Here is a 23,023-nt window from a genome sequence, read left to right as displayed (position 1 = left end):
GGAAACCTAAATTTTTTGTCGAGAAATGAAGATTTTTCGAAAGGGAAGAATGTCGTGATTTATAGTTAGTGACACTTGCAAGTTGCAATTTTTGTAATTTTCGTCGTAGTTTACAAACTATTTGATCTTCGAAATCTCACTACTTGAGTTTTATTCGTGTAGAGTTTTAACTTATATAAGTAGCACACTAAATACAAAGATATAAATCACAGAAAACGATTAGACATAAGATAAAGACAGTTATAAAAGGGCCAAATTTAAGGAGGAACAAAATGATGAGAAATAACAAAACTTTCAAATTTCAACAACATGTATCGAAACGAGTCACTGAAAAATTATTATTCCACCAAGAAACCCACTAGCTGACTCAGAGACTTCCTTTGCATTTTACTCGTGCAATGTACCAAGGATGTCCTCGTCCCGAAACAGATGATACCTACGTCAAAAATCACCAACACATCGATTTAAGAATTTTACACAACTATAGGGTGTTTTTAGATCAAATCAATAGTATTGGGGTGATAAATGAAAATATTATAAAAATTAAAGGATCCGGTATACGTACTCTTTCTCGCCGAGTTTGACCTCCGTACCGCCGTACTCTTTCCCGTCTCTATCCCGTGAACCGGGTCCAACCGCTATCACTTTACCGGAATTCAGCGATAAATGAAATATTATGATGGGCCTATAAATACTGTAATGGGCCTTAAGTTAGCCCATTAATATTTTTTTTTGTATTTAGTATTTTTACGAATCAGTGGGGACTTGGCATTGAGCTCGAGAGACAGACACGGAGGATGGCGAATCAGAGTACAGAGACGAATCAACCGTCGAATATGCAGACTTACGGTGTACCGATTTACGCCGCCGACTGGATTCCGGAGGTAGATGTCAGATCCAAAATCATAATGGATCCGGAGAAATCTGAAGATGATGATGAGTCGTCTTCTTCTTCTTCTTCTTCCCGGAGCTGCATCGTTTTGTCCGGCGGAGGCGGAGAGGGACGAAGTGGAATCTCTAATGTCATATTAATATGCCGTGTTGATCTAAACACCAATTCTCTCTCGGAACAACCTGTAAGTAGGAAAGGTTTTATATTCTGTTCTTATATGAGTGTATAGGAGCAGATCTTATGCATTTGCAAGGTTTTGTATTTCCTATAACTAGATCGGATACTTATTTTCAGCTGGGTAGGCTTGTGGTTGGCTCTGATCTGCCTTATCGGATGGCTGTTCATCCTCGGGAAGGTGGTCTTATTTGCGCGTTGCCTAACAGTTGCAAGTGAGTAATTCTCAATTCGATTTCAAATGAAAGCATATGATCTTGAAGTTTCTGTATACAAAGTCGTAGTGCATGAGATTTTAGAGAGAAGTTCTGTGAGTTTATGGTTTGGAGTAGAGAGAAATTTACAAGAGATGTGGTAATAAGTGATGTTCTCTTGATACACAGACTGTTTCATTGGGAAGACATTATGAGCCGAGAGGATAATCAGGCTGGTGAGTCGGAGGAAGTGATTAAAGAGTTAAGAGATGTTGGACAACAGTTGGCTCTGGCGTTTAATCCGGAGGGGTCTGTTCTTGCTGCTGGTGCGGAGGTAAAAAAAGGATCTTTGATGCAATCTCTTTTTAATAACAGAGACATAAAACGTTTAGTGGTTCTTATGCATTTTGTTTTGATGCAGTATAGGATGGGACTTTGAGGGTTTTTAAATGGCCTAGCATGAATACTTTACTTAATGAGTCCCAGGCTCATTCTTCAGTTAAATGCCTTACTTTCAGGTTTGCTTTCTCTTATCAAATAAGGGAAATACTTGCTATCCGAAAAGTGGTTCATTCTCTTGGATGACAAAGGAATCATCTTTGAACAGTGATTGTAAACAGATATCCTGATAATGATAATTTTCGTCTGCAGCGAAAGTGGTCAATTTCTTGTATCTCTTGGCGGTCCAGTTTGTCGAGTTTGGGACGTGAATGCTTCTGCTGCTGTTGCCAGTCTATCAAAAGAGAAGGTCAGTTGGAATTGGCTCTTAGTGTCTTTTCAACTTTACATACACACTTCCAACATTATTGTATTGGATCTGATGAGTTTGAATATTGAATGAAGGACGAGATGTTTGCCTCCTGTAGATTCTCTGTAGACAGTGCAGGCAATGAAGTTCTTTACATTGCTGCAAACACTGGTAAACTTATATTCTGACATTACAAGAATATTGAACTATAAATCCTTCCTTCTTGTCACTGCTAACGATTGAGGATTGATTTTTTTGCGTAGAACGTGGTGGGAGTATTATAACATGTGATACAAAATTATGGAAAAGAAAATGGTCGAAGCCTATAAAAAAGAACTCTATATCAGCTTTTAATGTCTCAGCTGATGGGAAGCTTCTTGCAATGTAAGTGTATCTGTCTTCTCACTTTTGGGACCAACAGATAAGGATGATACTGTTTTTGGTAGTCATAATATATTCTTAATGCAGAGGAACCCTTGAAGGAGATGTTTTAATACTTGAATCGACAAGAATGCAAACTATCCAAGTCGTCAAGAAAGCGCATCTTGGTTTGGTCACAGCACTGACTTTCTCTCCTGATTCAAGGTTTTTCTCTACTCATTGGGGCTCAAGTATTTACTCTAGAACTATTGATTCAATGGTTCCAAACAAGCAAATAGACATATACAAATTCTGAAGCAAAGAAAATGAAATCATTGAATGGTTCCAAACAAGCAGATAGATTGAATTTGGGTTTGGTTTTGCAGGGGATTAGTGTCGGTATCTTTTGACTCAAGGGCAAGGCTGACCATGATTGAACAAAAGGGGGACAAACGTACGTATATATTTATGGTTTCCCCTCTTGCTTCTCCATTTTAACAAAAGGGTTTCCAATAGAAAACTAAACTAAAATGTGGTTTTTCGATGATGCAATTGCAGCTGGAGTAAGGTGGTGGCTACTGGTTTTATTGATAGTGTTGCTATACGTGGTTGCATACTATTATATGAAGGCAAAGGGTATCATACCTTAGAAAGGCCTTTAAGTGACCACACAGGACGATACAGCGGAATGGCTTGTAACCAACATATCATACGATTACGCTTTGAGTTAGCTTTTTATGTTTGACATCTACCAGAAACTTGCTTGCTTTATATCAATAAAACATGTAAACTAACACTAAAACAGCAAAAGTTACAATTTGTTTCCTCTTTTTTTTTTTGTAGACATAGTAAACTAGAAAACTATTATCATATGATGGATCAGTAAGACTCTTTCAACACTTCATCAATCTTAAAGAACAGAAAATAAACATATGGTTTCAACTTTCATTGCAGCTTTTTTCATATTAAAACAATGATAGTTACAATGTCTGGAGACTATATATTGAATATTCCCACAGGTTAGTAACCTTTTTTCTTTTCTGCGATTAGATTATTTGGTAAAACTAAGAAATGAAGATTACCAGAGAAAAGATTTTAATTATTGACGCTTCCTTTGGTAGAGAGAGTAACCAACGAGCGCAGACATCAAAAATGTCCATAGTACCTGATTTCACCATATTGGTTACTTTTAATCATTGATATAAACATAATGTGATTAGTTTTTTTAAAGCACAATGATGTTGATATGATACCGTATTGATGGTGTGCCAACGTTCGAGTCGTTTAATTCTTGATTGCATATCTTCTAAAACGTTGTCTATGGAAGAACCATCTCTTCTTGGTGATGATTCCGACACACTGTTACTACTTCCCTTAAAGTCGTCAAAAAGGCATAGAAGAACCATTTTAGAGACAATAAACCTAGAATGAGATAAAGAGGATTGAGGAGACTTTTGATTACCTGCGATTGTATGAATTCCACAAGCTCTTGCAACCGCGCTGCTTGCTGTGTATGTATTCCACTTGAACTTCTCTGGACCGGTGGCAGTCTTTCCAACACTATTTGAAGGTAACTCTTCATTCAAGAAAACACAAAACGGAAAAAATATTGACTTATGTATATAATAGGTAAACGATGTTCGAACTAAAGTTGTCTCGAAAAAGAAGTGGAACCTTTGTTGTGTATGAACCATCTAGTTTGAGAGCTGAACCAGCAGCCGTCACTGCTTCTTTGTTAGCGCCTTTGATCTGTATGTATGGACTTGGCACATCTTGGAGATGATCAACCTCAATAAGAATCTTTAAAAGCTCAACCAAAAAAAAAAAAAATCGGCTTTCTAATCTCAAGAAGCTTGTTTTTCATTTTAAACTAATAGCAATGTGTATACTCACCTTTCCGTCTTGGTAAATGAAAGCAGAGGCTTCGATATATGCCACTGCTTGATACCTGAAACCAAGAATAGAAACTATATTGAGTTTCGGATATAGAGAACGTAGAAAAATATCGAGGATGACTGAAGAAAAACAAACTTAAATGATTTCTTGCTCACCCGAGATTAAGAAGACCCGCCACAGTACTTACGCTAATGTCAAAATCTACTTTGGGCTGAATGATGAAGTTCCCTTCCCTAATTGGCTGTGTTACGTTAGAAGATTAATGAGACATTAGAAAAAGAAGTGATGAGTTCAATAATTTACAATGCATTCATGAGTTTACAAATAGAAGCCAGACCTCACGTATAAGCACTGCAAACCTGCCCTCGCAGATTCTTACGCGTATGCAGTCACTATCTGACAACTGACCATTCGCAGGAAGCCCAGATAGCCTGAAATATATATCGATAAAATTCTGAACGGAACTGCAGAATTTTGTCGAATCAAGGATGCTGAGAATATCCTGATATGGAACCTTATCAACCACATGACGAGTCGTGAGTGCTGCTGTAAATTAAGGAAGTTCAGAATGTGATTATATTTTAACCCTTACTTGTTTATTGCTCTTCAATACAAACAAAGAGCTCTCGGGAGAGAGAACTGGATCAAAATCATTTCGAATCTTAACCTGTATCATTGGGAAAAAAACTTGTTAAGTATCGATACAGATCATATATACTCAAAAGTTTATAGAATTCAGATTGCTTTTTGTTTTTCACTAGCTAATGGTAATCACAAAAACGAGTAAGCAACAGTAACAGATTCAAGGAAAGATTGTACAGAACAATTCACTAGTAGGTGAAATCTAAAATCTCAGGTGTACTCACATGTGCATGCACTAGATGTGGCTCGATGTGTTGCTGGAACATTGGAAATACGGTCATCATTATCTCGTTCTGAGACATGAAACACCCGATTCGGCTTTTATCCCTCTGGACTCTAGAGATAAGATGTGAATGAACACCTCCCACCTGGTTAGTGAAAGAAACAAAAATCAATATGTTTTTGATAAGAAAAATATTTGTGAATGGAAGGAAAAGAAGGAACAATAAAGTAGAAAAGTATCTTACAACAGCAACCCAAAGGTCCAAAGATTGTCTGATTTCTGGATGCAATGCATAAACCCCCTCGAAGATGATCTAAAAAACGATGTGGTATAAAAATCATCCACGCTGAGAAAACAACAAAGACAATCACCATATGATATGTGAAGACTATGATCACTAACCACACCACACTCTTCAGGAACTTCTAGTTCCTTGAAGCCACATCTGGTGCCAGTCTCCAAATCAAATATAGGTAGTTTGGTTCTTCGACTGTTTGTAATGTCGGAAATGTTCTGCAAATGAAGTAGAGAGAGATTCTAATTCCAATAAAAGTAACCCAAAGGCTGACAAGTTACCTTATCCGTTTACGTTCGCAAACCAAAGCATTACCTTTGAGAGCAAAGGCAAATCAAGGGAACTAAAGTCGTCATGCTTGAAATCTTTGACTTGTTCAGACTTGAAGTAACTTTCAAGGGAAACCACTTCACAGCCAACTATATTTGCCATTTTATGAGCCAAGCTAGTCTTACCAGACCCACTAGGACCACCTACAGTGAAACAGTGTGACAATATATACTAAACATAAGCTTTAGGCTCCGTGTTAAAACAAAACAGCACAAACAGCAAACAAGCAATATTACCTATTCCAACAATAACAGGGGGTCCCTTATTCTCCAGCAATGCCTGAAAATTACAAGCAAAAGAACCCTTACTAGAAAGAACAAATTCTCCGCGTTAAGTAGCAACTTTTTTACTTAACAGACGATTATTTCTTCTATCTTCTTGCAACCCCATTACCTGTATTGCTTGAACAGAAAGTAGCAACCCTCTATCCAAGTCGTATGAATCAGGCATAGGAACAAGCCGCATATTATCCCTGAAAGAGGAATCTGTAGCTGCTTGATGAGAAAGCCTAGGCATAAATGCAATAATAATGCTACTGAAATACATTTCATCGACCATAACACTAAGCGAGGGAAAATATCAAAGGGAAAACACCATCAATCTTCAAAAAATTCGGACATACCTACTACAGAGCTTACTGAATGAGGTGGATCATAAGAGGTGAAATGCCAAGTTGCAACCATCGGTTCCATTTGGGATTTCGTAGGAGATCTAGTCCAAGGCTGCGATAAATCCTCAAGGCGGGTAACGATGTTTGGGGTAGTTCGGATAGGTTTTGGTGCAACAATTTGCTTCTCTTGGTTAGTGATTACAGGAGACGGTTGCAAAAGTGGAGGTGTATTCAAGCGTGGTACACCTGCAAAATGGGTAAGCTTACAGAAATTAAGATTCTGTTGCACTGCAGAGCACAAGAAAGGATAGATAGTGGAAACAAACATGCTATATCAAATTCCCTGACCTTTGCTTTCAAGGATCAGTTCGAGGTATGATTTCGTGATCCAGGGCCCAGTGATGCCCATTCTCAGAGCTTCAGCTCCCACACTCTATGCAAAAAGATCTATTAAAACATGTATATCAAAAGGGATACTGACAAAGCTAAACTCCTCACTACTGAGAGAGAGAGAGAGAGAGAGAGAGAGAGAGAGAGAGAGAGAGAGAGAGAGAGAGAGAGAGAGAGAGAGAGAGAGAGAGAGAAAACCAGCTAAAAGATATGTTTACTAAAGTCTTTTCTGCATTGAAGATCGATGCGCTTGTTCTTAAAGAGAATAATGGGTTATTACCTTCCTATCTGTCCCTCTCAGAACCAGGAAAGTCTCTCCAAGAGTATCAATCGTTTCACGTGATAGGGATAAATTACCATAACTGACAGCAGTTGAAGCTCTCTTGTAACTCACAACAACATTATAGCCTAAAGCTAGCAACCCTCCAAGTGTCATCCGTCCAACCTGCTAGACATTAGAAATTAAGTCACATACAGAAGGATTGTAAGGGGTATCTTTTAATAGGATGTGTGCAAGCGGCCCGTCATCTTGACCAGAATCCAGATTCCACAAATATAGGCATGCCTCTTCTGTAGATAATATGAGAAATTAACACAACCAAGGAAAGTATTGGACCAGTCTCCAAAACAGTATAATCCTACATAACCCCATTACTACCATTATCTTTTGCGCTAACAATAAAGAGGTAGCGATACTTCACATTCCATAAAAAATTGCAGAACTAGGAAGAAGGAAACACCATAGAAATACTGAAACTTCGGCAATTACATGTAATAACTCACCTCAAACTCAGCTTTAGGCCGGATAATGAAATGCTTGTCAACAATCCTTTGGTCTCCAAGTGACAGATAGTACCTTATACCAGCTTGACGAACTTTAATCCAGTCATTTATCCGTGCCTCTTCGCTTGCAGAAGGTGGTCTGAGGTACATCTCAATAAAACTGAAAACCAACTCACCAAGTCAGTATACCTATGAAAACCAACTAAAAATCTTAAACTATTCACACATAATAGAAGAATCCTTCTTACTTATCCTTCTGCACGTCGCTTTCTTGAGGAAAGGAAGTTACTATCTGTTACATGAATCTTAGTCAAGTGGTAAACATACGTCCCAACATGAAACCACAACAACTGGAAGAAACTACAGACCTCAGTTTTGCATTTCAATTTGTATATGGCTTCCCGAAATGATGAAACAAAACTATTGTTGATTCTGATCTGCACACGCCCAACAAACGGAGAAGTCAAACTTCTGAACACTTAAATGGAGGAAAAAGAAGACAATTCAACCTGTGCATGATGAAGATCTGGCTCAATATGCTTTCTAAACAAAGGGAAAATGCTGTCGATAAGGTAATCAAGCGAACACGAATCTCCAATATCATAACGGACTTTAGAGAGAAGGCTAAAATGAACGCCCCCAACCTAACCACAGAGAGAATAAATGATATCATGGTTGTACATTAGCTAGACCAATAACTGCTCTAGGAGGAGAAAATCTTACCACTGCAACCCGAATATCCAGTAAGGAACGCAATCTTGCATGGAGAGCATACGTCCCATCAACAATAACCTACAACAAACCAAAACGTAAAACCATAGGAGCCATACCAAAACCAAAACCAAAATCACATTTATGACTTACCACACCAGAGGATGTCTTCACCATCTTGGAATCAACACGCTTCTTTTGCTGGAAATCAAAAACCGGAGCAAGAGTATCTTTTCCATTGATCAAATCCTATTTATAGAAAGAGTCGAGTTAGTCAAACCTAAGTCATTACTCAACAGACGTTTCACAAACACAAATCTCTGAGTAATGAAGTACCTCCAAATTCTGGACTAAAGCATCAAAATCTAATGTTTCCAACTCATTACCATCGTCCAAACTATCTCGGTAATCTTCCATGGCAATAACAGTACAGCCAATTACAGATGCAACTTTCTCTGCCAAGCTTCGTGCAACCAAACAAAAAACCATGAAATCGAGCATGCCTCTTGAGAAATTCGACACTAAACATAAACAATGGATTACCTAGATTTACCAGAGCCGCTAGGTCCACCAATACCAACAGTAACAATGCCGTCCTTCTTCTCTCTAAGCTCTTGAATGGACTTCACCAACAGATAATAGCCATGATCGAAAGCCTACAGCAAAAGCGATGATTGATGTTCTTCAACTTGTAAATTTTTCTGGAAATTAGGAAAGGGAGAAGAAGCGTACCACGTGAAGAGGAAGAGATTGAAGAATCGAAGAAGAGGAAGAAGAAGTAGAAGGTTGTTGCTGGAAGAAATCTCGTCCTCCTTCTTGGAAAACTCGCTGAACAACCTCGTCGTCCATGTGGCTTCAGCTAGTCGGGATGATCTTCGGAGCAAATCAAAGGACGATTCCGATGAATCCGAGGATCGGAAAATGGGAAGGATCGAGAGAAGAAAGAGTGTTGGGTTTGAAGATCGAACAAACAAAAAAAATTAGGAATCAAAGTGAAATTAAAAAGAAAGGAAAAAAAAACAGAGAGTTCTCAACTTTTTTCTTTTGCTTTTCTAATTAATTAAGAGTTTAGTTATATGTAAAAATTAGGAGGAACACTTTGCTTGCAAGCATCAAGTCTCCCGCTTGTTCTTCCCCGTCCGCTTCAACTCTCTCAGCACTCAAACTCAAAATGCCTCAAACCAAAAAGAAATTAAATTTTTAGCTGAAATTAACTCTATTTTTAAGATTTTGTAACTATTATACCATTTTAATTGGTTTATTTTTTAAAAAAATATATTAATCAATGTAATATTAATTATATTTCTATAATTAATTGGTTAATTTCCATTGTAATATTAATTATATTTAAAGTTAGGCTGATTTTCAATGGTTGACAAAGAAAAAAAGAAAAAAAGGAAAAGTAGTTACGTTTCTATTAAGGGGATTGGATTATAGGTGTGAATATAGCTATTTTTTCATTTTTTTAAAAATTAATTAGCGTGTGCTTTTACTGAACGTTGCGACAACGGCAACAACGGAGTAAGACGAATTGTCATGAGAAGTAGCAGGTAAGTAAAACGACATTAGAACTTAAAATAACAACTTTGGATGAGTCGCCGATTGAGTTGCAACTGCATTCGATGAATCGCTGAAATTAACCAGCGACACTTCAATCTTCATCGTAGTTCATCTTTTGTGATAGTTCTCTCTTATCACTATATTTTCTTCTCACCGTAGAACTGTTTTTCTTCTTTGCTATTGTTGTGGCTGCGTTCACTAAAAGAACACGCTAAATATAAATTTAATTCTTACTAGAGGAAATGAAATGATTTTTTTTTTTTAAAGAAGAGCTTGAATTTGCAGAGAAAAAAGGATTTATGTAAAATTCATCTCTTAAACATGCCTTTATGTGATGGATAATAAAATGGAAGGAGAAAAGTAAAAACTAAGCACGTCCTAATCGGTGTGTTGTGAACTTAATAAATCAGCCCAAAATGGAAGGAGAAAAAGTTCAATAGATTGGCCCATATAAGGCTTTCAGGAGTTAATGTCGAAGGCCCATTAGCTAACTCTACAATGATGTCAACTTGAAAACATATTTTCGAAAAATGATAGAGAAATCATAGAGTAAGGCATATGTCTACGAGTTGAATTTGGAATTGGGATGAAACTTAGATAGGTGGGGAAAGAAATGGTAGGACTCGACCATTAATTAGCATTTTATTTGTAATCGCGATCATCACCTAACGATTAAGAAATCTTAAGAGAAAAATTTCTAGTCATTATTGTCGAAACTAAATTTTGTATAAAGACATATCAATTGGTAAAGATCGTAGGCGAAACTTAAAAATCGCCGATTCGATTGACGTTTGTGACGAAACTAATATTACATGTCGTGGTTTCGAACCAGGGGAATTACGGGCTTCGACCCAGAATCTCCTGATATTCAAAAAAAAAAAAAAAATCAATCGTATGACACGTGACGTGATCATTCATGCAAGACGAGACCTTCGTAGTATGGTTTCCCGCACTGACATTAATCGGGGAGATAGTCGTGATCGTCTATATATGGTGAGTGTTGGAGGATCTAACGATTCGGAAAGCTAAAGAAACGTCAAATGTGTGACTGAGAGCCATAATATGTATTAGCCTTGTAAGTTGTACCCGGCCACCATATATAACAAGGTCAATTCACGTCATTAAGTCCTACTAAGTACTAACCACATATCATCCACGTAAATAAATCAAGCCCGCGAGATCCACGTAAGTTTTAATCCACTACTAACGCAAACGTACGTAGAAGTGTTTTCAGAAGACACCACATCGATAGGTCCAGAGATCGAATACCTTTGGAGCTCCTATGGAAGAGTTATTCAGAATAATTTGCCTCCACAAGTATTATTTCATTTAGTGTAGTTCTTAAATAAGAAAAAAATATGAATGTGTTTTATGTCCTTATCGTGTTTCGTACATTATCTTCCGTCAAGATAGGAAGCTTTTTCATTTGATACATTATCACTTTCAAGTGAGGTCAACTCTTTAATCAATGTAAGTTGATTTTGCAATTAGAATTTGTGGCGTAGCAAAGCGCAATTAGTTTATTCATTTATTTCAATTGAATGATGAAAGTTATAAGTATTGAAGATATTTGACCTTTGGTATAGAAGAAATACTCAAAATAAAACGTTGACTTTAGTGTTGAATCATACTTCCTTTGTTTCTTAATATTTGTAATTTAAGGTTTTTACAAGTAAATTAAGAAAATATATAAATTTTATTTAATTTATCTATTTCCTATAAAAACATCATTAGTTATAACTAATCTAACCAATAAGAAAGTAAAATATAATTAGCTAAAAACTATTAAATATATTTTTGTTTGCATAGAAAAGTGAGAACAACACTTATAATAGAAAAAAAGAAATATTTAAATTACACTTAGTTAGAAATCGAGAAAATATAAAACAATGCGTTTCAGATATAATGGCTCTTCAGTTCGTGATCGGCGACCGAGGAAACCAATCTATATAGAACTTAGATATAGGTTTAAGTATACTTTTCATCCATTTTTTGAGCTTCTTAACTCGTAGAAGAATGTTTGTTATACCTTACTATAAACATGGATTTATATGCACTCCTTCTTGGGTTGTTTTCTCTTCATTTACTAAAATCAGTTGACCAATAATAAGATATAAAAAAAGTACCCAAGTCTACGCAGTTGTTACGGCCCATTAGAGTAATGAAGAGACAAAAAGCAAGCAACACAAAAAGCGACCCAACTTGAGCACCGTCACAAAAACGGCGTCGTTCCAAAGGATGGTCAACAATGGTGGGAACCTCTGCACAACAAAGAGACTTTCCTCGAGATTTCTTATATTCGCCTGCTAAACGCTGTCGTATTAGTGGGTAGATGAAAAAGACAGAAGGGCAAATGAGCCGTGTCTTCCATAATTCTCAACAAGATAAGATAAGGTATGGCTCGCATTTTTAGGTATTGTTTAATCTTCGGTTGCGTTTCTTATCTTTTTTTTTCTCCTAATTTTCATTTACAGTGATTTGATTTCAGCTCATTCCTGATTTTCAATTTTCTGATTTCAGCAAAAAGTCCTTATCTATTTTTTTCATTTATTTAAGGCAACTTGTTTTCTAAAAATAGGAATGGAAAAATAAACCGAACCGATATATTTAACCGAAACATAAAACTAAACTAAATCAAATTAAAAATTAGAAAATAATTGAATAGATACTAAATTCTTTAACCAAAAGAATCGAAGCTGAATCGGTGCCGAACCAAAGTATTTTGGTAACCAAAAATATCCAAAATATAATTATATTTTCAAACTAAATAATTAAAAATTCTTGAAAAATTATATAAAATAGTAAATTTATTAGAAATTAACCAAAAATATTCACAAATATTCAAAACAAATTAACCGAATGAATACTAAATTTAAAAAAAAAAAAACAGAATCGAATTAAAATCAAACCGAAATACTAAATTTTAAAATCGAAAAAATTAATAACCGAATGGATACGAACGGAAACCGAATAAATAACCGAAAACACATGACTAAAAAGAGGTATTTTCCTCCATAATTAAAAGGTGTTTAATAATAGAGTGATCGGCGAAAGGTGTGAAATTAGCTGTTTTGTCTTGAAGCGGATTCATATATAAAAGAGCGTGTGCCCTCTTTGCTTTTAATTTCAGACAATCTTCTTCTTCGTTGCAGCTTCGTGGAAATTATTTTCTCTTTCTCTTCCATTATTATCTTAAAGGTCCGTCTTTTATCCTTCTTCTTTTTTTGTTGTTGTCCTAAAATTAGGGTTCTTCCTTGTGAATATTGCTTGATCTAGGAAACTAATCAGGATCTGGGTTTGTCTTTTGGATCTAGGGTTTTATTATAGCATTTCTGGGTTCTTTGTTGACCAAGAAGAAGATTTGTATTGATGGAATGTTGTTGATGTTGTTGTGAACAGTGAGAAATCAATAAGATGTTGGAGAAAGAGTTTTTCACGGAGTATGGTGAAGCAAGTCAATATCAGATCCAAGAAGTTGTTGGCAAAGGAAGCTACGGAGTTGTTGCTTCTGCGGAATGTCCACACACGGGAGGCAAAGTAGCCATCAAGAAGATGACAAATGTGTTTGAACATGTCTCAGATGCTATTCGTATCCTCAGAGAGATCAAGCTTCTCAGGCTTCTTCGACATCCTGATATCGTGGAGATCAAGCATATCATGCTTCCTCCTTGTCGCAAGGAATTCAAAGATATATATGTTGTTTTTGAGTTGATGGAGTCTGATCTTCACCACGTTCTTAAGGTAAATGACGACCTCACTCCTCAGCATCATCAATTCTTCTTGTACCAACTTCTTCGTGGCTTAAAATTCATGCACTCAGGTAAGGTTTCTTTGTTCCCTTGTTGTTTTCTCTAGCTCTTACATTTTCATCTGAAGATATATTGTGTGTTTTTCTTTGAATCTTGCTTCTTATCATATTTTGTTCTTGTATTATAGCTCATGTGTTCCATAGAGATCTGAAGCCTAAGAACATCCTCGCTAATGCTGATTGCAAAATCAAGATCTGTGATTTAGGACTTGCTCGTGTCTCCTTTACTGATTCCCCTTCTGCTGTGTTTTGGACTGTATGTATCTTCCTCTATCTTTCTCAATTCATATGTTCTTTAATAATGCATAGTATGTTAGTTCAAATGATTCAATGCTTTCATTAAGTAACCAATCTTGTCATGTGCTTTTGCAAGGACTACGTTGCTACAAGATGGTACCGTGCGCCAGAGCTCTGTGGTTCCTTCTATTCTAACGTAAAGCCTTGTTCTTTGTCCTGTTTCCATATACTTATGCATATTGTGATGATGTGTGAGCTTATGGAATTGATGTGTGTGTGCAGTACACGCCGGCGATTGACATGTGGAGTGTTGGGTGCATATTTGCAGAGATGCTAACTGGAAAACCTTTGTTTCCTGGCAAAAACGTTGTGCACCAGCTAGAACTCGTGACTGATCTGCTTGGAACTCCGTCGCCGATAACTCTATCCAGGGTTTGTTTTGTTTTTATTTTTCCCGGAAGCTAAACTAACTCTCCCAATACAGAGGCTTCTCTCTCTCTATCTCCGAGAGATAGACTTGCTTTGAACGCAAGTGTGTTTTTATTAGCTTTGTGTGTCATGAAGTTGTTTATAATGAATCTGTGTAGATTCGGAATGAGAAGGCTAGAAAGTATTTGGGAAACATGAGGCGAAAGGATCCTGTACCTTTCACCCATAAATTCCCCAATATCGATCCTGTGGCGCTGAAGTTACTTCAGCGTTTGATCGCTTTTGACCCAAAGGACCGTCCCTCTGCAGAAGAGGTAACTAAGAGGAAAAAAGAGACACTGAAATCTTGGTTTGTCCAGTGTTACTTGCATTCATTTTAATGATGCTTTCTTCTTTCTGCAGGCATTGGCTGATCCGTATTTTCAAGGATTGGCAAATGTGGACTATGAACCATCGAGGCAACCTATCTCGAAACTTGAGTTTGAGTTTGAGAGGAGGAAATTGACTCGCGATGACGTGAGGGAACTCATGTACAGAGAGGTAAATAAAGACATCATGTTCTTATGAGACTGAAAAGTATGGTTTGAGTTTTAGGAATCTCTTAAAACTTTTTTTTTTGTTCTCTTTCTGGATATGAAACAGATTTTGGAGTATCATCCACAGATGTTGCAAGAGTATCTACAAGGAGAAGAGAACATAAACTCTCATTTTCTATACCCAAGGTTTGACTCATTTTTCCAATAAACTTGGTTCTTTATAAAGAGAAAGTGTGTCTTACTTTGGTGAATCAATCTTGATATCCAGCGGAGTTGATCAGTTCAAACAAGAGTTTGCCCGACTCGAAGAACACAACGACGATGAAGAGGAACACAACTCCCCACCACATCAGAGAAAGTACACTTCACTCCCTAGGTGAGTTACTACTTCTTGAAACTGAACCATCATGAGTTTTAAGCGAATCAGGCTATAAGTACATGTTTGGGTTTGGTTGCAGAGAACGGGTGTGCTCATCAGAAGACGAAGGTTCTGATTCAGTTCATGCTCAATCGTCTTCAGCTTCAGTGGTGTTTACACCTCCACAGACTCCAAACACAGCAACTGGCTTATCATCACAGAAGGCGTCACAAGTAGACAAAGCAGCAACTCCGGTAAAACGGTCTGCATGTCTAATGAGGAGTGATAGTATCTGTGCTTCAAGATGTGTTGGTGTCTCCTCTGCAGTGTCATAGTCAGAAAAAAATTGATTTCTCAAGTTGTTTAGCAGCAAACCATTGATTGTTGTGTTCTGCCTATTGTATCATGATGTCTCTCCTGAGTGTTTTCATTGTTGTAACTCTCTTCTTCTTCTTCTTACTCTCTGCTCATATTGGAATCTCGTGTGTAATGGTTTCTCTTGGAACTTGAAATTCATATATATATTCTTATTACCACAATCTACCTAAATCATCATTTACTTAAATTAGATGTTGATATCTACAATAAACAATAGCAAGCAAAACTAAAATCTTTTGCATAATCTTTTGCTATTATCTTCATAAGAAATGATTTTGAGTTCATAAACAAATTCAAACTTGGACTATGAATCGATCAAATAAACATACATGAAAAAACTCAAAATGAGTAATTTTTAATTGTCCAAGACTCCAACTTTAACTCTTGTAGAAATAAGACAAATTAAACCCTTGTAGTCCCTCTCTCTCTCACTCTCACAAAGTTGTCAAAGACTCCAACTTTAACTCGAATCGTGCTCAGGAACTTGGAATTTGAGGTTCCCTTCTCAGGGAGTTCCTCTTATTAACCTAAAACCCAATTCGAATCCTTTGTTTGATCAATCAATTACCGCTCGATTGACGTGTCTGTAGACTTGAAGCAAGCTATGTTTTGATCTCTTCCAATGGCGGCAGTGACTCTATCACCCTGTAGCATGGTACTCGTCCCCTTGTATTTTATCTATCATGGTGCTTCTTCGTAGTCGTAGAACGTTTCCCTGATGTAATTTTTTGGTTTTGAAATGTTGTTATTAGTGTTGTGGTAGTAGAAGATTGCGTAGTGTCATTGTAATCCAAGCTCAGAGAGGAAACTGGAACAGAATCAGGTACTTGTAGGAGTTCTTGTGTTTGTTGTTTGTTGAAATTAGGTTGCTTTTGTTGATCAATCAAGCTGGTTCTGTAGGTTGAGTAATTTCTTCTTCTCCAAAGTCTGGAACATATCTTATCGTTCAAAGCATAAATATTCTGACAATCTTCTTGAGCAAGTTGAGAAGTATGCCTCTGCTCGGCTCGAGAATCAGTCCAAGTTGATTACTAAGGTAACTCCAGGTTTCATTGTCTCATCTGAAACATTCTATATAGATTTTGAGATTCATGTTTTCCCTATGCATCAGGTTGCAGCTTTGATGGAGTGTGATAATGTTGATGATTTTATTGATAAGAAATCTGATGAACAAGTTAAGAAAGATCTTGTTTTGGCGTGTAAGAGATTCCCTTCTATCATTCTTGGTGATTCTCGTCCCGTGGAATTATACTCCAATAGCAAATCTTACGGTGAATCAAGTAGCATTCTTAAAACGCCAACTGATAACAGTTTCCTTCCTACTCCTATGCATGGAGGATGGTTTGATCCGGATAATCTTTCGAGAACATTATCTTCCTTCTGTCCTGAGCTTTTACAGAATGATGATTCTTCTGATCCAAGAGAAGATATATTAGATGATGGTTCTTCTTTTACGAGCAAAACTGCTACTTCTGAAGTTGAAGCAACGTCTGATGATGTTTTTGCCGCTCAGCGATTTCTTGCTACTAGTATAGATTCTATGCCTGGGTTAAGTAAGAGGCACAGTAATCAGCTAGACAGCTGTGGTTTTCACACGGTATGCATTTGAATACATAGAAACAACAGTTTCTTCCCAATGAAAGGGCTTAAGACCAATTTTCAAACTGTCTTTCCATGCAGATGAAGAAATTATTGCATCATTTTCCTCGAACCTATGCAGATTTGCAGAATGCACAGGTTGATATTGAGGATGGACAGTATTTGATATTTGTTGGGAAAGTCTTGTCTTCAAAGTGAGTATCTCTTTCTGATATCTTTCTAAAGTTCATCTCAAACATAATCAAAGAAAAATCTTTGTCAAGAAATCGTCTCTATTGCCTCTGTTTTTCTGTTGAGAATCTCTCAATTCAGCAACCATTGCTTATGCCTTTTGTGTTGAGCCGCATCTACACGTTTCTGAAATTCAAATTTGAACTCTGTGCGATTCAATATGCAGGGGAGTTAGAGCTAGCTCTTCATTTTCATTTCTCGAGGTTATTGTCAGCTGTGAAGTCTCAGGCAGAGACAGAACTCCGGAGGATCTGAGTCATAATGCTGAAGATAAAGCAGGAAAATCAATATTTTTGCATCTGAAGAAGTTTTTTAGGGGGACTCGCTTCACCTGGCAACCCTTTCTTAATTCTATTCAAGAGAAACATAAAGTCGGGGACCTTGTATGCATTAGTGGGAAGGTAATTCCTTTGCTTCCCTGAAAGTTGTCTTTGTATGTGTATGTATTGCTTGCTTTGGTATTTTACTTGCATATCAGACTGCCTCATAAGTCTTTAGCTCTCTTCTTCAAGTCAACTTTTCAAGCTTAGACTTGTTTTAGCACGATAAAAGATCCCTAAAGAAACAGATTTACGAGGAAGAAAGTTTTTGGCAACTATGCTAATTCAATAATCTGTTAATAATCTCTTCTACTTCTAGGTAAAGTCATTGCGTGCAGAAGATCATTTTGAAATGAGGGAATACAATATAGATGTACTCAAAGATGAAGAAGAATCATCTCATCGAGCCCAGGGGAGACCATATCCTATATATCCTTCAAAAGGAGGGTTGAACCCAAAGTTCCTTAGCGATGTCATCTCCAGGTTTTGATTCTCTTTTCTTTTCCGTGATCTTCACTGGTTAGTAAAATATGACATTATGCGTTTCCATATCTAAAATTGAAAAGTAAATGAAACAGCAGTTCTGAGTAAAAGCCTCACCTTGATTGAGTGTTTCAATACTGGCCTGAGTATAAGGATATTTCTTCATATATCATAAAAGTACCTGAACTTCTCAGAACTAAGCATTACAACATTTCGATGATTGGTCTGCTTGTTTATCACACCTCACCCACTTTTTATCTCTTAGGGCTCTGCGGGTTCTCCCCGCCAATATGGATCCGATTCCTAAGGAAATTACTAAAGTGTTTGGCCTACCATCTCTTAATGATGTAAGTCTTGCTTCTCTTTGAAGCATGCTCTTTGCTTCACTTCTTCTTTAATCCATAACAAAATTTTATGTTCTCAATTGTTTTCATTCTCAGTTTCCTTCCTTGCTGTAAATGTAGGCCTACGTTGGCATTCACGAGCCCAAGACTTTAGATGAGGCTGATTTAGCTCGCAAAAGGCTAATATTTGACGAATTCTTTTACCTACAGGTAACTAGCTTCTTCAATAATTGTCTTCTCATAAACAGAACTCTAAGTATTAATTTGTTAGTGAAGAAGCGATTAATCCGTTGTCTTTGGTTTTCATACAGTTGGCACGCTTGTACCAAATGCTTCAAAGCCTTGGCACAAAAATAGAGAAAGATGTATTGCTGGAAAAGTTTAGAAAGCCAGTACTTAATTCCGTTTATATTGAAGAATGGTCCACTCTCACGAAGAGTTTTCTGAAAGCTCTACCATATTCCCTTACTCCTAGCCAGCTAAGCGCTGTCTCAGAAATAATATGGGATCTAAAGCGTCCGGTTCCAATGAATCGGCTTTTGCAGGTAAGTTTGTCAGCTGAGCTGGCTGGTATTTCTTTTTTTTCTCGGTTATAGTTTAGTTCTTTCTTTGTTGGCTTTTAGCCAATCTTACCAGACAATCAGAATCAGATTTTTTTTATTGGGTGAAACTTTCAGAATCAGATTTAACTGTTGCCAAATTTGTTTATTAACCAAAAAGTTCCTTAATAGATCGGTTTATCATGTAGGGTGATGTTGGATGTGGCAAAACAGTGGTTGCTTTCTTAGCGTGTATGGAGGTCATAGGATCTGGTTACCAGGTTGGTTAATAAAAATCTCTCTACGACTTTTATAAATTGCACCATGTGAAGTTAATTTCTCAATAAATCCTCTAATAACTCATTCTTTTCATGTAGTTGAATTTGTTTTTTGAGTTACTCTTTTCTCACCTGTAGGCAGCTTTCATGGCCCCCACAGAATTACTTGCCATCCAGCATTATGAACAGTGTCGTGATCTGTTGGAGAATATGGAAGGGGTAAGCTCCAAGCCAACCATTGGGTTGCTCACAGGTTCAACCCCGGCAAAGCAGTCACGTATGATTCGCCAGGCAAGTCATGCAGCTAATATGTCGTTTTAAATGATACAAGAGGCTTGTATTCCTTATAGCTGATAATTGATAACAGGATCTTCAAAGTGGAGCTATATCGTTTATAATTGGAACTCACAGTCTGATAGCTGAAAAGATAGAGTACTCTGCATTACGTATTGCCGTAGTTGATGAGCAGCAACGGTTTGGTGTAATCCAGAGAGGAAAGTTTAACAGCAAGGTCAGGTTCCTAGTATATTTTGATTCTATCAGATAATTGCTTTAATCACTCTAGTTGAACTATTTCGAAAAAATAAACAGTAATGATCCATGGTGATCATTTGATTGGTGACCTTAAATGAACTTATCTCTTTAGTTTTCTTTCTTGTTTATCGACGTAAGCATATAATTAGTAAACTGAAGTTTATTGTGGCCTGACTTCTGCAGTTATATGGAACATCTATGATATCAAAAAGTGGCTCATCTGACTCTGATGATACTTCTAAAGCTGATCTCAGTATGGCTCCTCATGTTCTTGCCATGTCAGCCACCCCTATCCCGAGATCACTTGCCTTAGCGTTATACGGAGATATATCTTTGACCCAAGTATGTCAAACGTCTCCACTTTTATCCATCTGGTTGAAACTCACTTGTTCCATGTGTTACACGTCTATAAGCAGTTTTTGTGACTGCAACTCTTTGTTTCTTCAGATTACTGGTATGCCACTTGGAAGAATACCAGTTGAGACGCACATTTTTGAAGGAAATGAGACTGGCATCAAAGAAGTCTACTCAGTAAGGCCAATGACAATAACTACATTTCTTTTCTTGACTCTCATCATAGAAAAAGGCATCATTGATTTTTAAACTTTCAACATTAAATGATATCTGAACATATCTTCTTTCCATTGACAGATGATGCTGGAAGACCTGAAGTCTGGAGGCAGAGTATACGTTGTGTATCCTGTTATTGACCAATCAGAGCAACTGCCACAGCTCCGTGCTGCCTCTGCTGAGCTCGAAATAGTAACCAAAAAATTTCCAAAGTACAATTGCGGACTGTTACACGGGAGGATGAAGAGTGACGACAAAGAAGAGGCTCTAAACAAATTCAGAAGTGGAGAAACACAGATACTTCTGTCCACCCAGGTGATAGAGATAGGTGTTGATGTTCCAGACGCATCAATGATGGTTGTAATGAATGCTGAAAGATTTGGAATCGCTCAGTTACACCAACTCCGAGGACGTGTTGGGCGAGGAACCAGAAAATCCAAGTGCTTATTAGTTGGGTCAAGTACCAATAGCCTAAAACGGTTGAACATGTTGGGGAAATCATCAGATGGGTTTTACTTGGCAAACATAGACCTTCTTCTACGTGGACCTGGTGATTTGCTTGGGAAGAAACAGTCTGGGCACTTGCCAGAGTTCCCGGTCGCTAGGCTAGAAATAGACGGCAATATGTTGCAGGAAGCCCACATCGCCGCTTTGGTATACATTCATTCTCCCATGACATTACAGTGAATTGATATATATCTACGTCTCTGGATTTATTTTGATCTTGTGTTTGCACAGAACGTTCTAGGAGATTCTCATGACCTGGAGAAGTTTCCAGCGCTGAAAGCTGAGCTTAGCATGAGACAGCCACTTTGTCTTCTGGGCGACTAAGAAAGGTTGCACAGGCCAATGTACATAGTACATACTTGGTATGTCCGTTAAGTAATTTGGTACTATGACATGTTGTAGTAGTAGTATAGTCTTTTGGTGTTCAAATTCATCAGGTGAAGCCTATGTGGCCATAATAGCATAGATCCAACATGTTTGGTGTCGTCTACGCTTTAAGTTTTATGTCCAACAAGAGACCCATTCATGTATGACTTGGCATTGATGCCTTTGAATAGGACGTGAACTAATGGGATCTACAAAAGCAGAAAAATTAGTGGTAGCTTTATGCTTCTTACTAAGTTTATAGAAGAGTTTTGTGGAGTGTGAAGTAATATAGAAAGTGGTAATAGAGGAATAAGGAATGGCGAGTGACCGACCCACAGGAGTTTCTTTTTTTGTGTAGCAACCAATGAGGAGATTGATTCACGATGGGAGGGACAAAGAGACAAGTGGTGGCCCACTAAATGTTTCCTACCCAATCATCAAACAGTGGACCCACTAACCTCCTTGTCTCCTCCTTTGTTCTTTCTCTTCCATATTGAAACTTGTAGTGTTGGCAACTTGTTCCACATCTCATTGACACTGCTTGTGCCTTAATCATTCTTCTGCGTCTTCGTTGTGTGTGTCTTAACACTCCATTGTAGCTAAATCTAGAGATTGTATCGAGTTTATAAGGGATCAAACATATATTTGTATAATCAAGGATCATGTTTGAGATTGAACCATATACAAAATATTCACATGTTTTTGGTGTCTTTTTGTTGTTATAGGTGTAATAATTGGTGTTGGTCGGCAAATATTTTGATGACTAATAAAATTTTACATTTTGGATATATGAGAAACTAGCATGGGAGGTGGGTTGATAAAGACAATCATGAAAAGACAATTCTCATGTTTAATTTGAACACTACAAGACCAAAAGTTATCTATCACACATAACTATGCCGGCTTTTAATCCCTGTTTTGTTAACTACTATAGTTTAAGAATCCCTTAATTGAAACCTGCTTATGAGTAGCAAAAGAAGATGAAATAGGTAACAAGAGGTTTGGATCCAAAGAGTAGAAAGAAAATGATTAAGAGACAAGACAGAAACTTTTTTGACTTTAGAAGATAGCGATGTCGGAAGTTAAATCTGTGTACGTCCCAAGACGAATGATTTGCTCATCGGAAGCTACAAAAGCTGTTTGTACAAATTGGGGATCATTCTCTTTTTCGTTTTCTATAAGACCTAATATTTTATACTACTATGCTCTTTCAAATTATTTGCTCCTTCCATTTCCATGACACTAATAATTGACGCTTTAAATAAAATCCATACAAATGAATTCTTTGAACTGTTGAAACTTGAAAGAGAGTGGTCACTATAGCACTGTTACACTTACCGCGATATTTATTGAATAACATACTAAATTATATAAATTATCAATATCTTAACTAGGGATGGACATAAAATCCGAAATTCGAAAACTGATTCAAAATCGATCCAAAAATTCCGGCTCCAAAACCGAACCGAATAGTCACAAAACCCGAACGAAAAATAAATTCTTCCACTGATCCGATCCGATCCAAAAACCAAACGGATATCCGCTAAACCCAAAATAAAATTATATATATATATAATATTAGTTATATTTAGCTATAATTTATACCCAAAAATATCCGAAATAACCTTGATATCAGATTTATTATTAGTTATCTTTGTTATACTTATACAATGTTTTACAAAATTAAACAATTTTTTA

The 23,023-nt window shown here is 37.0% G+C and overlaps 4 protein-coding genes and 1 long non-coding RNA gene across 10 annotated transcripts; 3 read left to right on the top strand and 2 right to left on the bottom strand.

Annotated features, from left to right (window-relative positions):
- The first annotated feature begins 759 nt into the window (after positions 1-759).
- On the top strand, positions 760-3,320 carry STL2P (SEC12P-like 2 protein). Its single transcript, NM_126208.4, has 10 exons — positions 760-1,076; positions 1,187-1,281; positions 1,450-1,594; positions 1,687-1,778; positions 1,912-2,008; positions 2,104-2,179; positions 2,272-2,392; positions 2,477-2,593; positions 2,755-2,822; positions 2,927-3,320. Exons 1-10 carry the CDS (start codon positions 798-800, stop codon positions 3,016-3,018), a joined length of 1,182 nt encoding a protein of 393 aa, NP_178256.1. The 5' UTR covers positions 760-797; the 3' UTR covers positions 3,019-3,320.
- On the bottom strand, positions 3,270-9,458 carry AT2G01460 (P-loop containing nucleoside triphosphate hydrolases superfamily protein; the record flags this gene model as incomplete). Of its 3 annotated transcripts, none has more annotated exons than NM_001335063.1 (26): positions 3,270-3,533; positions 3,622-3,741; positions 3,831-3,944; positions 4,043-4,168; positions 4,262-4,316; positions 4,420-4,505; positions 4,602-4,778; positions 4,857-4,931; positions 5,131-5,274; positions 5,374-5,442; positions 5,532-5,642; positions 5,740-5,897; positions 5,991-6,033; positions 6,148-6,239; positions 6,377-6,610; positions 6,713-6,797; positions 7,035-7,199; positions 7,538-7,697; positions 7,786-7,829; positions 7,906-7,974; positions 8,047-8,181; positions 8,261-8,329; positions 8,402-8,497; positions 8,585-8,711; positions 8,792-8,904; positions 8,981-9,458. In NM_001335063.1, the coding sequence occupies 26 exons, from the start codon at positions 9,095-9,097 to the stop codon at positions 3,468-3,470; spliced, it is 2,850 nt and encodes a 949-aa protein (NP_001323614.1). In that variant the 3' UTR covers positions 3,270-3,467. The 3 variants fall into 3 exon arrangements, with proteins under 3 accessions (NP_001323614.1, NP_001189495.1, NP_178255.5); NM_001202566.2 differs by having other exon boundaries at positions 3,314-3,533; positions 4,043-4,140; positions 4,258-4,316; ... (2 more) ...; positions 6,377-6,652; positions 8,981-9,392; NM_126207.5 differs by having other exon boundaries at positions 3,314-3,533; positions 4,043-4,140; positions 4,258-4,316; positions 6,377-6,652; positions 8,981-9,097.
- Positions 9,459-12,106: 2,648 nt separating this feature from the next.
- On the top strand, positions 12,107-15,742 carry MPK17 (MAP kinase 17). Of its 4 annotated transcripts, none has more exons than NM_001035864.1 (10): positions 12,107-12,202; positions 13,208-13,628; positions 13,745-13,872; positions 13,990-14,049; positions 14,136-14,285; positions 14,441-14,596; positions 14,685-14,822; positions 14,925-15,004; positions 15,087-15,194; positions 15,277-15,722. In NM_001035864.1, exons 2-10 carry the CDS (start codon positions 13,223-13,225, stop codon positions 15,509-15,511), a joined length of 1,461 nt encoding a protein of 486 aa, NP_001030941.1. In that variant the 5' UTR covers positions 12,107-12,202; positions 13,208-13,222; the 3' UTR covers positions 15,512-15,722. The 4 variants fall into 4 exon arrangements, with proteins under 4 accessions (NP_001030941.1, NP_178254.2, NP_001030940.1 ...); NM_126206.4 differs by lacking the exon at positions 12,107-12,202 and adding an exon at positions 12,836-13,006 and having other exon boundaries at positions 15,277-15,742; NM_001035863.1 differs by lacking the exon at positions 12,107-12,202 and adding an exon at positions 12,941-13,006 and having other exon boundaries at positions 13,123-13,628.
- A 210-nt stretch (positions 15,743-15,952) lies between these two features.
- AT2G01440 (DEAD/DEAH box RNA helicase family protein) lies at positions 15,953-22,069 on the top strand. The gene is made up of 17 exons (NM_126205.4): positions 15,953-16,209; positions 16,307-16,377; positions 16,455-16,590; positions 16,666-17,151; positions 17,235-17,347; positions 17,551-17,785; positions 18,024-18,187; positions 18,453-18,534; positions 18,652-18,741; positions 18,843-19,076; positions 19,280-19,351; positions 19,487-19,639; positions 19,716-19,859; positions 20,066-20,224; positions 20,330-20,413; positions 20,534-21,106; positions 21,191-22,069. Exons 1-17 carry the CDS (start codon positions 16,177-16,179, stop codon positions 21,281-21,283), a joined length of 2,922 nt encoding a protein of 973 aa, NP_178253.3. The 5' UTR covers positions 15,953-16,176; the 3' UTR covers positions 21,284-22,069.
- Positions 21,560-21,939, bottom strand: AT2G03995. The gene has a single exon (NR_139980.1). It is a non-coding gene; the product is annotated as an other RNA (long non-coding RNA).
- Positions 22,070-23,023: the final 954 nt, after the last annotated feature.

The sequence above is a fragment of the Arabidopsis thaliana genome, chromosome 2 (genome assembly GCF_000001735.4).
Source record: "Arabidopsis thaliana chromosome 2, partial sequence".
NCBI classification, from domain to species: Eukaryota; Viridiplantae; Streptophyta; class Magnoliopsida; order Brassicales; family Brassicaceae; genus Arabidopsis; species Arabidopsis thaliana.
The sequence above is the reverse complement of the archived record's forward strand: the minus strand, read 5'-3'. Positions and strand labels throughout refer to the sequence as shown.